Below are 14,694 nucleotides of genomic sequence, written 5' to 3'. Positions count from 1 at the left end.
CATGGAGCATAAAGGAACCCTTTAGCGTGAGCTTACAGCCGTCGGCATGCATACACACGCATGCACACTGGAGCTAAATATCCTTTCATTGACACTTCTCCTCTTCAGGGGGACCTGGCTCCTGATTGGGGGGGTTAAGCTGATTTGGGTCCTAAATCTGTCTGAGACCCGTTGACCCCGCTGTGTTGATTGACCACATGTTTAACCCCATTAGTAAAGGCCCCCTGCTACGCTAAGCTACGTTGTGCAGAAAGAGTGAAGGATTCCCTCATCGTGGCCCTCAGCCTCAGGCTGCGTGTGTGTGGGTGTGCTTATGTGTGTGTGTGTGTGTGTGCATGCTTATGTATGTGTGTGTGTTCGAGTGTTTGTGCATGCTTGTGTGTGTGTGTGTGTGTGTGTGTGTGTGTGTGTGTGTGTGTGTGTGTGTGTGTGTGTGTATGTGTCTCTGTCTCTGTATCTGTGTGTGTGTATGTGTGTCTGTGTGTGTCTCTGTGTGTGTGTGTGTGTCTGTCTGTCTGTGTGTGTCTCTGTGTGTGTGTGTGTGTGTGTGTGTGTGTGTGTGTTAGATGGAGCCTAAGCAGTGTGTGATAGCAAGTTGGCTCAAGAAGCTGTGAGTGTGTTTTTGTCAAGGCTCCTGTCTGCCACCCACCCACGCCATTCTTAGATGGATATGCTGGTGTTTGCAGAGTAATCTCTCTCTGAGCAGTCTCTGCCTGTCGGCCAGGGGAGAGGGGGGAGAGAGAGAGAGAGAGAGAGAGAGAGAGAGAAGCAGCGTAGAAGACAGACAAAGAGGGAAAGAGAGAGAGAGGTAAGAAGTGTAGAAGATAGAAAGAAAGAGAGAGAGAGAAGTGTAGTAGATAGAGAAACAGAGAGGAAGAGAGAGAGAAAGAGAGAGAAGGGCAGAGATAGAGAGAGAGGGAGGTTAAGACAAAGAAGAGACAGAAAGATACAGAACATGAGATATGAAAATAGACTGATAAACAGATAATGGGAGAAAGGTGAGACAGCAAAATACCTGCTGAACTGCTGAAACTGAACTGCTGAAAACACCTGTCATTGCAGTCTTTGATTTTAGTTGTGCATATGTGTACAAAATAATTATTTTGCATTCAGGATCTTTGTTCTGCTTGATGAATAAAGTTAGCCAGAGGCCACTCCTTATATTCCTCAACACTGAACCCAGTCAAATGGATACATGGACTCCATCCAGTGTAGGGGGCTATTAAATTGTTATCATTTGTTGGTCCAAGAACTCTGATGGCAATAATGTCAAAATTACTGCCTTTCATGATAGCTCCAGAGTTCCAAGTGTTAATCATTCATCAAAGGGCATGTGTCATCCCTGTGTTTGGTGAAGGTGTGGCTAATATGCAAAGGGCGTTGTGTCGAGTGTTACCTACCTGCCTGAGGACTGGCCTCTTTCCTGTAACTACGGCGATCCGACCGGCAATCAGACAGGCACCTACACGCCTCTCCTGAAGTATGTAGGCAGCAGCAAGGCTGGCAGTCACGTGGACGCTAACCGCTAATGCTAACGCCACGGATCAGAGGCCAACACGCCACTAGATTAAGCCTTCTTACTCACGCTCCCTCTCCCTCCCTCCCTCTCTCTCTCACACACACACACACACACTCACACACATTCACTCACTCTCTGGCCGGTCTCCTGGCTTCTGGACCTCGGCTGTGGCTTCACCGGTGAGTTGAGTTTGTCCATGCGGGTGAGAGCTGTCCTTGGGTGCTGCTGGGCTGCTAGCAGTGTGTGTGTGGGGGGGGGGGGGAGTGCTGTCCTTGGGTGCTGCTGGGCTGCTAGCAGTGGGGGGGAGCTGTCCTTGGGTTCTGCTGGGGTTGTTTTGTTTTCAAAAGAGTACCTGTTGGTGCAAGTGGCCTTTTGTCAGTGGTGTCTTGCATTTTGGTAAGTGTGTGTGTGTGAATGTGTGTGTGTGAATGTGTGTGTGTGTGTGTGTGTGTCTGTCACAGTCTGTGTGTGCTTATGTGTTTGCATGTCTGTGTCGGGGTGTGTGTGTGTGTGGCTATGTTAGTGTAGGTGTTCGTCTTTGTGTGTGTGTGCGTGTGTGTGTGTGTGTGTGTGTGTGTGTGTGTTTTCTATACTGTATAATGGGTTTATGCATCAGTAGGTCAGGTTTGTTTTACAATGCTTTAAACACCAGCATGCACACTCAAACACACACATACACACCTAGCTTGTGATACTGTGAGGGTTGTGTCAGGGTTGTGTGTGTGTGTGTGTGTCTCTCTGTGTATGTGTGTATGTGTGTGATACCGTGAGGGTTGTGTCAGGGTTGTGTGTGTGTGTGTGTGTGCCTCTCTGTGTATGTGTGTATGTGTGTGATACTGTGAGGGTTGTGTCAGGGCTCCTGTGCCTTATTCCAACCTTAAATGGGACCTGGCTACCTTTGCCATAGTGTCACATAATGGATCATTGAGTCCATGTAGCTCTTTGAAGGTTGTGCTCATAGGTCAACGTAATGTACAGGGGGTTCTAATACACTACTACATCCAACGCTAAGCTCCCTCCCAACTGTCAAACTAATTCTACAAAGTGGAACACGAGAGGCATCTAGAGAGAGGAGAGGGAGAGACTGTGTAGTAGAGAGAAATTAGAAACTTGTCTGTGTGTGTGTGTGTGTGTGTGTGTGTTTGAGAGTGAGGTTTTACAGGCTTTCTCCTCTGTATGGTGCTGCTGATTAAGTTCCTTGTGGCCAGGCTTGGTTGTAATTCATTGTTGCCGTGGCAAGAATGCTCCGATAAGCTAGCGCTTAGCAACAGTCACTTGCCTTTCACGGGGTGCTCAGCCTTCAGCTCTCTCGTTGTAAAGATCCCCATTCCTTACCCACAAGCTCCAGCCAAACACGACTTCTGTCTGAGTCAAAGCTGAACCTTTCAAACTTTTCAAGCACTCCTGTGTTCCCTTCCTCTGAAAGAGATCTTGACAGGTTTCTCCCTTTTTGGGAAATTCAACCCCCCTCCCCACCCCCTCGTCCATTTTGGTTAGGTTTCGTCCTGCAACGTGAGGAGACTTGTTGTGGACGTACCTTTGACACTCCGTGGGTTTTACATGATGTGCTGAACTCTGCATTTCGTCTCCCCTCCACCTTTGGTGGTCAAGGACACTCTTCTTAGTCTCCCCTACTCAGTCTTGTTACGGGAAACACAACAGCAGCTGTCTAGTGATATAGTTTAGCAGATACAGAGGAACTTTGTACTCAATAGAACAAGTATAAACATATTAGCAAAAATCTTTTATGTTTTGTTTGGAAAGTGCGAGATTCTCCCCAGATGTCACCTGCCATTGCACAGATGGTGTTGGTTTAGGTTCAGTTATATCAAGTGCACCGTCAGAGGCAGTGTGGCATTCTTTGCAGCCTGTGCTGTGTTCAGTCTTGCACAGATTGACTGCAGCACACCTAAGAAGATACCGTTAATCTTCAGCCTTAGTGAAGCACTAATTGCAAATCCCAACTGTAACTGTAACCTAGTTTTTCTTTGAAAAGAAAACACTTAACTGCATGTTCCAGTCAAAATTCAGTGGTTGTATTTTAGTATATTTATCTATAGTATGAATTTAATGTTTTGATATGTGTATATGTATTCAGAGAGCAGCTGCTCTCATTGCACACTGTGTAACTCTGCTGTTGTTAGTTTGTCACAGTGTGTGTGTCTGGTTCTATGTAGAGAGAAAGAAGTTCATTTTAATTCCTTACTTCTTCAGTAGCAGAAGTGGGTTTAAGGTAGAGAGTCCTGGTGCCTAGCAACAGGTGACCCCCCTCCCTTGTCTGCAATTTGGCTGCAGGCAGATGCTTTCAGAGTAGTGGCATAAAAAGGGAGACCGAGGCTGAGTTTCGCTGCATCTGAGACCAGACAAAGGCACAAGGACTCACAAAGAAGGCGATTGATGTTTGCATTTCGGGCTTTGTTTGGCTCTGACGGCGTTCAGACCTTGGGATTTGTCCGGAGTGTACTTTTCTAACACCTTTTGTTTCAGCCAGTGGATTGTTGTGGATTGTTTTAGGTCAGCCCTGAATCAAAAGAAACTCTGGGATACAAAGGGAGCTTTGGAAAAAGGGCCGTTTTTCCACTTGACATGTTGACAAACAAAAGAGCCTCATTAGACGAGACGGGGGAGGGAGGTTTGCTGCTGCGTCTCTCGGGAGCGGGCTGTGATTGTGTTACTCTAGCCAGCCACCGTGAGCGAGTATAGGTGCCCCCAATGCAGATTACGGTAGCTAAGGAAAAGGAGGATCTTGACTCAGCAGTTTCTTTTGGTAATGAAACCAAAATCCTGTAGACTGTGATCACATGGTACTTGGTGTGCACTGTGTGTGTGTGTGTGTGTGTGTGTGTGTGTGTGTGTGTGTGTGTGTGTGTATGTGTGTGAGAGAGATAGAGAAAGAGAGAAAGAGGGAGAGAAGTAGGGAGAGTGGTGGAGGTAGCAGTGTGTGATTGTGTACGTTTTTGGTGAGACAACCCTGTTGTTAAATGGCGATGTTTATGTCTACCCATCCTGAACTTGCTCAGGCTTGTGCGAATCACTGTCAGTAAAAGCAGTGAGTGATGTTTGGGTTTCGTGAGAATGCATGACGGCATCTTAGCCTCTTTCTCTGGAATCTTCCTCCTTTACCCTGATTGACCTTTCTCTTCGCTTTGTCCTCGGGCTTTCATCTCAAAACGTGTTTGTAAGACCAGTCGAAACAATAAATACGGAATGAGAAACTCTGTGGTTGTGACACATTTCCTTTCCTCTGAGAAAGTTGTGTGTGTGTGTGTGTGTGTGTGTGTGTGTGTGTGTGTGTGTGTGTGTGTGTGTGTGTGTGTGTCCGAGAGTAACCACAGAACAACTAAAAGACACAATTCCTTTGCTCTGAGAAAGCTGAGCAAGTCAAAATGCAAAACATTTACCCTCATGACTGAAACAAGCTGAAGACCTTCTAATCTTTTCAGCTATATTTAAATAACAGGGCTTGTTTATTTGTTGGCAGGTTCATCTGTCTTCCAGGAAGATGAGGGAGTAGCCATGGATTCCTTCAACTGGACATCCAACAACAAGCACACAGACAGCCAAACAAACACCAACACCCGGTTTGCCAGCTGGGTCACCTTCGACGATGACGAGGAGCCTGTGTTCCAGCCGCCGAACCGGCCGACCCAGATGAACCTGGATAACCTGAACCGCTCGGCCCTTCAGGACTCAAACAGCAACCTGATCGTGTCTCTTGACCAGAACCAGAGAAGAGACGAGCGTCATCTTCTGGACCTGACTCCGGATGGGACCAACCCGGCCTTCGTGCTGGACAGTCCGCTGATCCACAGCCCGACGAGCTACAGCAAGAAGAACCCTTTCTTCGACAAGGAGTTCTCCAACATCCAGCCCTCCTCCATCAACCCCTTCAGCTCCTTCTTCGACCAACAGGAAGTGAAACACTCGCAGAGCAATGGCTCCTTCCTGGACAGTCCCGCGTCGCTCTCCTACAGCTCGCCGTTCTTCCAGTCCACCGACTCTGACCTGCAGGGCGAGTTCATCTTGCTGTCGTCCGCCGTGGCTGAGTCCGGCAGCAAGAGGCGAGGGTCTGGGTCAAGATTCCTCCAGAGACGGCCTAGACACTCTCAGGAACCTTCAGATCGCCGACCCTGACGAGTGCGGCAGTCCCACGCTGCCCGACGACTTGGCCGACGTGACGGAGGACGAGGAGGAGACGGCGTACACGCCGGGTCACATGCTCGCGCAGGACGGCTGGCCCATGCTCCTCCGCATCCCCGAGAAGAAGAACATCATGTCGTCTCGCCACTGGGGCCCCATCTTCGTCCGCTTGAGCGACTCGGGGACCCTCAAGTTCTTCTACGAGAAGGGCCTGGAGAAGCCGTTCAAGGTGTTCCAGCTGACCGCTAACCACGAGCTGTCCGAACACAAGCTGCAGAACTACGAGGAAAACGGACGCGTGCACACCCTCAGCATTGACCATGTGGTGTACAAGGAGAAGCGCAAGATCCAGCCCAAGGTGTCGGTGGTGCACCTGCCCTTTAGGGAACAGCTGGTGAAACTGGGGACCAAGAACTACGAGGACTTCCTGAGTTTCAGACACGCACTGCAGGAGCGACTAGTGGGGCTGACCACCGATGCAGGTCCTCCGAGCACGCCCGTCAGCTACTCAGACGAGGAAGTGGCGGTGGAGGTCCAAGATGAGTTCTACGGGGTGGTGGCCAAAGGGGACTGTCGGATATTGGAGCATCTGGTTCTGACCCGGGTCAACATGTTGGTCTTCGTGTCCGGTTCCCCGGCCTGCCGCTTGGGGCTCAACGACGTGCTGGTGAAGGGCAAGGAGGTGGTGTCGAGGCACGACATCATCCCCAACACCACAACGCGCTGGATACGCGTCCGAGAGTGCCAACTACATCAGTCCGTCGACCAGCAGGACTTCACCCAGTCACGTGCCATAGCTTTCAACCCTCCGATCGGGCGGCGCTTCGAACTGTTGCGTTTTCGCACGGCGTTCGCCGAGAAGACGCTGCCCTTCACGGTGCGGACGGTAGCCAGCGTCCGGGGCGCCGAGGTGGAGCTGCAGTCGTGGCTGGTGATGTCCACCGGCTTCTCCTCCAACCGGGACCCGCTCACGTTAATCCCGTGTGAGAACGTCATGATCCGCTACCCCATCCCCGAGCTCTGGGCCAAGAATTTCCGCAGGGAGAGCGTGACGGGAGAGAAGTCTCTCAAGGCTCGCTTCAACAAAGGAGCCAGCTTCGGGTCCACCAGCACGTCGGGCTCAGAACCGGCCATGCGAGTTACCTTGGGAACTGCCAAGTATGAGCAGGCCTTCTCTTCAGTGGTATGGAGGATCAGTCGTCTGCCGGACAAAAACTCAGGTATGACATCCCAGCCTGTTTACCTGTTTATCGAGCAATCGGTACCTCTTAGCACATCATTGGGAAGCTGTAGGATAGTGCATTTCTCTGACTTTTTCAGCATTGCAACATACTGTTGTAATATTGTGTAAGAGTGCTGAAATATCACCACATCAGAAAATAAAATCCCCTGCAGGGAAAATGGACACATACAAAGTTTGCCCATGAACTTGATTACAGTTGTGTTTTGACCCCGTTTCTGATTAAAAAGTTTAGTGCTGTGTGCTGTGTTACAGTTGTGTAGGATGTGAAGTACTACTGAAGCTGGTTCTAAAGCAGTCGTATAGTATGTGAAGTACTACTGAAGCTAGTTCTAAAGTCATTGTATTATGTGAGTACTACTGAAGCTAGTTCTAAAGCAGTGTTCTAAAGCAGTCTTATAGGATGTGAAGTACTACTGAAGCTAATTCTAAAGCAGTCGTGTATGTTGTGAAGTACTACTGAAGCTAGTTCTAAAGCAGTCGTGTATGTTGTGAAGTACTACTGAAGCTAGTTCTAAAGCAGTCGTAGTATGTGAAGTACTACTGAAGCTAGTTCTAAAGGATGTGAAGTACTACTGAAGCTAGTTCTAAAGCAGTGTTCTAAAGCAGTCTTATAGGATGTGAAGTACTACTGAAGCTAGTTCTAAAGCAGTCGTGTATGTTGTGAAGTACTACTGAAGCTAGTTCTAAAGCAGTCGTAGTATGTGAAGTACTACTGAAGCTAGTTCTAAAGCAGTCGTGTACGTGAAGTACTACTGAAGCTAAGTTCTAAAGCAGTCGTAATTGAAATAATACTGAAGCTACTACTGAAGCTAGTTCTAAAGCAGTCGTGTACGTGAAGTACTACTGAAGCTAGTTCTAAAGCAGTCGTGTACGTGAAGTACTACTGAAGCTAATTCTAAAGCAGTCATATAGTATGTGAAGTACTACTGAAGCTAGTTCTAAAGCAGTCGTGTAGTATGTGAAGTACTACTGAAGCTAGTTCTAAAGCAGTTGTTTAGGATGTGAAGTACTACTGAAGCTAGTTCTAAAGCAGTTGTTTAGGATGTGAAGTACTACTGAAGCTAGTTCTAAAGCAGTCGTGTAGTATGTGAAGTACTACTGAAGCTAGTTCTAAAGCAGAGTGTTCCAGGTTATGTAGAATGTGGAAATTCCTTTAACCATCTCCTGCCTAAAAAAAGGCTTTTGTCAATAACCAGACGAGAGAGGAAATTGGCATGTGAAGGGACATCTCTCAACAAAGCTCCAGTCTAGCAATGGGATGCCCACTCTTTTCTCCCCCCCCCCAACTCTGTGTTTGCGTTTTTGGTGACCGGGACATGTGCAGTGATATGGAACGAGGCCTTTATCCGCGGGCCGCGCCGGGCTATTCTCCTACCCTAGCGGCCGGCTGCTTTCACGTGGCCTGCGCTGGTATGTCTCTGTCAATGGGCAATAGCCCCGGGGCCTTTCAATATCGCAACGGCAGGGGTTTCCTGGCAACGCGTCTGATTGGCCGCACAAAGCTCTGGCTGTCAGCATTCATTAGGTCCGCCATGTAGCGCCTCACTTATTCTTTTGTGGACACCGAGGCCCCCCTTCCACACACACACCAAACACTACTGGGGCAGTGTCTTTCACTCTCACTCTCTCTTTTTGTCCTTTAACTGTCTATCCGTCTCTCTCTCTCTCTCTCTCTCTCTCTCTCCTATGTATCTCTGTTGTTGTCTCATTGGACACATATGAGGTAATCTAATGGCCTTGACCTGGGAGTCAAGGGCAGTCACTATGATGGACTTATGCACTCATGCATGCTCACATGGACATACATATACGTACAAAACACACACACACACACACACACACACACACACACACACATACACACACACATACACACACACCACATATATATACCCACTCAGCCGTACCTGCATACACCCGCTAAACATGCAAGCACACATACTCACACTCAGACACTTTGCAGCACTTGCAGACCTTGATGTGACCTCTCACTGACTTGTGCCCTGTGTGTATGTGTGTTGTTGTGTGTGTGTGTGTGTGTGTGTCCTGTTTGTGTGTGTGTGTGTGTGTGTGTGTGCGTGCGTGCGTGCGTGCATGCGTGTGTTTGTGCGTGCGTGTGTGTGTATTGCTGTGCAGCGCTGGGCCACCCTCACACATTCTTCTGCCACCTGGAGCTTGGCTCCGACTGGGAGGTGCCCCAGCACTTCCACTGCCAGATCGAGGTGGAGTTCGACATGCCGGCCACATGTGCCTCCAAGGCCACTGTACGCTCCCTGTCCATCGAGGACAAGCCCGACATCAAGAAGTGGATCACCTACAGGTCACACTTCTCCTACAAGGTAATGCTCTCTCTATGTATGTGTGTGTGTGTGTGTGTGTGTGTGTGTGTGTGTGTGTGTGTGTGCGTGTGCATGTAGTATGTGCATATGTGCACACATGTAGTACTTGTACATAAATACATGCTTATGTGATGGCAAGTTTTTTGTTTGTGTGTGTGTGTGTGTGTGTGTGAGAGAGTTTTGCATGCCAACACACACACACAAACAATCATCACTCAGTAATGGCTGAAGTTGCAAAAGTGTGTTTTCAAAACAGAAGCTCTCATTTGGTTACATTAGAAGGGCCTAGTGACACTGGCATTTGGAAACAGGTCAGCACTTTTACCAAGGTCATGAACCGTGTGTGTGTGTGTGTGTGCATGCTCATATGTTCAATATGCACAGGATAGGCATGTACTGTAGGATAACATTTTAATCAATGAATGAAGTGCACCGATATCTACACATTTTTTTACGTTATTTTTTAGGTGCTGGGTCCAGCAATCAGTCAGTCCTTCCTATTAATGCATCAGACAATAGTGAGCAAATGGCCTATACGGCCTACATCAGCCCACCAAGTGTTACATTAGCATCAATTCTATCTGTTGAATAGGTCATTATACATCAGACTGAAAAATAAACCCAATCCCTCACATGTACAAGTGCCACATATAATAAGAAGAAAAGAAAGAAAAAGAAAATAAACAGAAAGAATAGAAAAGAGAGAACAAAAAGGAAAAGTAGATATGAATCCAAATCAAAGATTCTAGAACAGAGCTCTGTTCTAGAATCTTTGATCCAAATACTGTAGATGTCTCCAAGTCTCCAATGTCCTGTAGCAGATGAAAGCAGAGCAAATGTGCAGTATGGCCAATGGATAATGTTTTAACCCATGAGCGAAGACCATATATGTGTGCTGTCTGTATTTTACTCATGCACACTTTTGGTTTTGTTTGTGAGCAAGTTATTCATAGAAATGTATTAGTGGACAGAAATTGAGATGATGATATGTGGCCAACATCTGTGGCGTTCCTTTTCCAAGGTGTGATGGGGATACGTGCTGTTTTTGTAGAGATAGAGTGGGCTTTGACAGGGAGCTGTCATTCGACTGGCGCCCTCTCCTTTAATTTAAAGCCCTTAGGTCAGTTTGAAGAAAGGCCACAGATGCCGATGTGGTTAAGGGATACAGCCTTGTGTTCAATGTTGACGAGTTGGGTGATGTGGTCATTGAATGATTGACATACCACAAATGAAGATGTAAGCTTTGACAAGCTCTATAAGAAGTGTGCCTTTTCCCTGTGTCTTTAGACTGCGCTTGTTAGCTAGCAACACGGCGGAGGTCTCCAGTACCGTCAACAAAGAGATTTCTCACTGACTACTGACTTTGCCTGAGACTTTTGAACAAATCCAGAATCCAGAATCCAGAACAGGCATGAACACCAAGATAATGCAATTTGGATACTCTTTCACAAAAAGTTATGGTGGAGCAAAGGTTGCCATTCGTAGGCTAGCTTGCCTAGCTTATTTCTAGCTCTAGCTAATAGACAGCAACATTTGGTGCACAGGAGGACAGTTGGATTGCCACCTGCAAAGCTCTCTGGCAGGGAGCTCTGATTTAGTGGAGGCCTGTCATATTCACAGGCTGTCAATAGGAGTTACTGATATATTGTTAGTCTGGGCCTTTGGTGTGGATGCAGTAGTAATGGGTTGTTGGGGTTCATCAGGACTTGAGCCTGGAGTGGTGACATGTTGGTGACATGTTGTTGGTTAGGGACATTTGATGGGGGAGAGATCAGGCTCTAGAGTTTCCTCCTTAATCCTGGGCCAGCAAGCTTAGCCTAGCGAAAGAACAGGTGGTGGTCTAGTGTAAGTCTTCAGATGAGAGAGAGAGAGACAGAGAGAGAGAGAGAGAGACAGAGAGAAAGAAAGGGCAGATTGCCTGTGGATCAGCCGGATGACCTCACTCTTGGTCCTCCTGACCGGGTGTCAAACAGCTACTAGCGTGTTGATCATACTGAGCCAATTAGCCTCTTAGACATCAGGCTAGCGTCTGGACACATACAGTACGGTAGATAGAGATGCTGCTGACACACTTGGATCCTGGCCACACGCATCACATTCGCTCACAGCAGGTCAGGATGAAGTCCATTCCACTGGCCACTGGTTCACACATATGTTAACAGGAGAGAGCGTGAAGATGCTTAAAAAACACCTCCCATGGGGGGCTCTGTGGTGCAATAGGCTATACCATGTACGGGTTCAAGTGCCCATGGGGACCCAGGTTCGAGTCCGGCCTGCGGTCATGTCCCGATCCCACCCCATATCTCTCTCCCACTCACTTCCTGTCTATCTTCACTGTCCTATCCGAATAAAGGCAAAAAGCCCAAAAAATATACTTAAAAAAAACCAAAAAAAAACACCTCCCACGCAGTATGAGGAGGAGCATCACAGTGGTTTACATGTGTGTTTGTGGGATGAGAGTGCCCTCTACTGACTGAACGTGGTAACTACAGGCACGTCGTTATCGGGGTACATTATGTAGTGTGGCAGGGAAAGGGAGCAGTTGGAGTACTTCTAGCCACTGATATTCAGCGGTGCATCTCCCAAAACCATAGTTGCTATTTCCCATTGCCATGCCAACCAACAAAGTTGCTAACAGGTTAGCAACTATATGGTTTTGGGAAACGCACCCCAGTTGTGTATGTCAGTTGGTTGTTCGTCCTTCTCTTCTGATTTTGGTGAGATATCTTAGATAGCAGATTTTTATTTCCCTTAATAATCAATTTGACAAATAAAATCATTGTCATTCATTCTATTTAGCCATGAGCAATATGATTGTTCAGTTGAGTTACTTTAATTATATGAATCTGTGAATTAAAATAATACGTAAACGTAAACACAGGATAAAAGAAAAAAATCACTGGCGTAAGTTTCCTTTCTAATTGCTGTCCTCCAGGTTGCCATAGAGCAGAAGGGGAGCCCTGAGGGTGACCAGCCCGGGAAGTGCGCCCATCAGTGAGGGGACCGGGACGACCCGTCGTCTCGGGTCCGCCCTGCGGGTCCGCCCTGCCCTCCCCCACGGACTCGCTCGCAAGATGCACTTTGAAGACACAGGGATGTGGCGTGACCCGGGACAAACTGCTACGATACGAACTGGAGATCCATACAGGGCCAAGGCCCAGGCAGGGGCAGGCGGGGGCATGTAAGCATGGATTGAGACGTAAACCTGGCCGGCTTGATCAACAACATGGACGCTCGAGCTTGGACACAACTCCTCAGTATCTGAGCAGCTCTGAATGGTTAACGCAGGTCTTTTCTTCCCTTATGTTTTGTTTTGAGTTTTTTATTCTTATAACCCAAATGATTAGGTGAGTCTGTGGGTGGACTCGTTGGTTATACATGAGTCTGTTTGGGTCCCTCCCTGTCCAACAGGTTTGAACATTGGAGTGATGAAATAGAGTAGTCGGTAGATAACTCGTTAACTCGCGTTTTCAGCCCACTGTGATGTATTTATGAGGTTGGCATTTGGAAAATTCAAACATTCAAGTATCAAGTATGGGTGAAAAAGTGCTCTTAATTTTAAATTTGGGGACGAGCTAGCATGGAAACAGTGATACATATGTGTTACTGTAAATAAGTATGTTTTCTTTCTGTTTTATCTGGTCTCTGGTGTTGGCTATTATCTCCTGCAAAAACTACATTACTCTTAAGCACCTTGTTTACCCATAGTCTGTGTTCTGGGTATTTATTGCTAAAACAGTGCTACAGTAATCCTGGTAAAGGACTGCAAAATAGTTGGGTCTCACTTGAATTTCAATTTTGGGAAAGCCTTAATATTTTAGTATGTAATTCTAAATTTTAACTTCTTTTAAAACACTTTTTTTTAATTGACAAAAATCTGAAAACACTGAAATGTCACTGATTGACATGTCTATTGGAAGAAAAACATTTAAGTGGTTACATGCAAAAAGGATGCTGCTCATATTTCTGTCATCTCGTTGTTTTTGGATATAATACACCTTGAATTGACCATGTTAAAGAGCCCCGAGTGAAAAGTGATGGCGATTTAGAGAATATGAAATGGGTATTTCTGCTCGTACGTAGATGATGTTGCTACATTTCTTGTTTCACTGGGCATTTTTTAAAACTACTGAATGGTGTTTGTACTCTAAACATTGTCTGTCTCCATGTGATATTGAGTGTGCATTTCTACTACTAACAGAAGAAACAGAGTTGCTCTGAATTTTCCAAGAAAAAAAAAAAAGTGTGCAAAGTGCAAGTGGCTGTACATGTCTGACTACCCTACCATCTGTATGTGTTTTTAGATATGAAAGTAATTTATGAAACAAATGTTACCCTTATGGTACCCGTATGAATTTCATTGTCACCGTGTCATAAACGCCTATGTATCCTATAGATATTTTTCCCCCCAGACAATGACGTGTAAATACAGCAAATCAGATTCCAGTAAACTAGCATGAACTGACTGACTCATGGTCCATAACTATCAGAACCACATGGTTTAATAATAAATATGGTGTCTTTAGCCAAGCACCCATTTGTGTTGTGTCATATTTGAAGCTCCTGCCTGCACATGACAAATAGGCCTACGTGTAACAAATTAATATATGAAGTGTAATACATGTATGCATTTTTTGTTTAAAACGAAAGTGACATAGAAATAACTGGAAATGACAGAAACAACTGTTTTGACGTAATGTCAAAAACACGTAAGCTCTGTGTTGTCCAGATATCCACAGAAGTTAGCAAACAAAGCCACTAGCGTTGAGCCGGCTTTCTTGTAGTACCATGTTCTACCACATGTGGCCGCTTTTTTAAATATAAGGTAGGCTCCTTCAAATGAGTGAGCTCAGTCTAGAGAATTAAACATTTTTTGCTGAATGTATTTTTTTAGCTTCCATACTGTTGTGCACATGATAATGTGTCTTTCTATTTTTTATGCATGATGTGGGCTAATATCATGCCCTCTTCAGTGAGGATACTCATTCCATGCTCCTTTGCCACTCAAGAGAGTGAAGCAGATGAGTTGAAGATGAGCTGTTTAAGAATATGTGAGTCATATTGATATGCCTGAGCACGACTGTCCGCTACTCGTCCTCGGCGATATGAACATCCACTTAGACTCCCCAGGCTCAGCAGACTTTATGGCCCTGATCCAATCTTTTGACTTCGAACTGGTTCGCAGCCCACCTACTCACAAAGCTGGCAAAGAGCTTGATTTGATCCTCAATCGGAATTGCACCACAGACACCCTCATGGTGACGCCTCTCCATCTTTCCGACCACTTCTTCATCCGGTTCAACGTCAGCCTGACAGAAAAGCCTCAGGCTCCTCAGCCGATGGTCACATTCCACCGCAACATCCGCAACCTGTCTCCAACCCACTTTTCCTCTGTGGTCTCCTCCAGTCTACCTCCACTCAGCACCTTCTCCTCTCTAGAGGTTAATGATGCC

General features: G+C 46.6%; 1 protein-coding gene across 1 annotated transcript in view; it reads left to right on the top strand.

Annotated features, from left to right (window-relative positions):
• Window positions 1-13,768, top strand: part of ston2 (stonin 2) — a 35,954-nt gene extending 22,186 nt beyond the window's left edge. Inside the window, 4 exon segments of the mRNA XM_048228452.1 lie at window positions 5,001-5,559; window positions 5,561-6,879; window positions 9,039-9,241; window positions 12,177-13,768. Of these exon segments, the coding sequence (XP_048084409.1) occupies window positions 5,001-5,559; window positions 5,561-6,879; window positions 9,039-9,241; window positions 12,177-12,239 (2,144 nt within the window). The 3' untranslated portion in view covers window positions 12,240-13,768.
• The last annotated feature ends 926 nt before the right edge of the window (window positions 13,769-14,694 follow it).

Source organism: Alosa alosa, chromosome 19 (assembly GCF_017589495.1).
Source record: "Alosa alosa isolate M-15738 ecotype Scorff River chromosome 19, AALO_Geno_1.1, whole genome shotgun sequence".
NCBI classification, from domain to species: domain Eukaryota; kingdom Metazoa; phylum Chordata; class Actinopteri; order Clupeiformes; family Clupeidae; genus Alosa; species Alosa alosa.
Note: the sequence above shows the minus strand (reverse complement) of the source record. Positions and strands in the feature narration are given on the sequence as shown.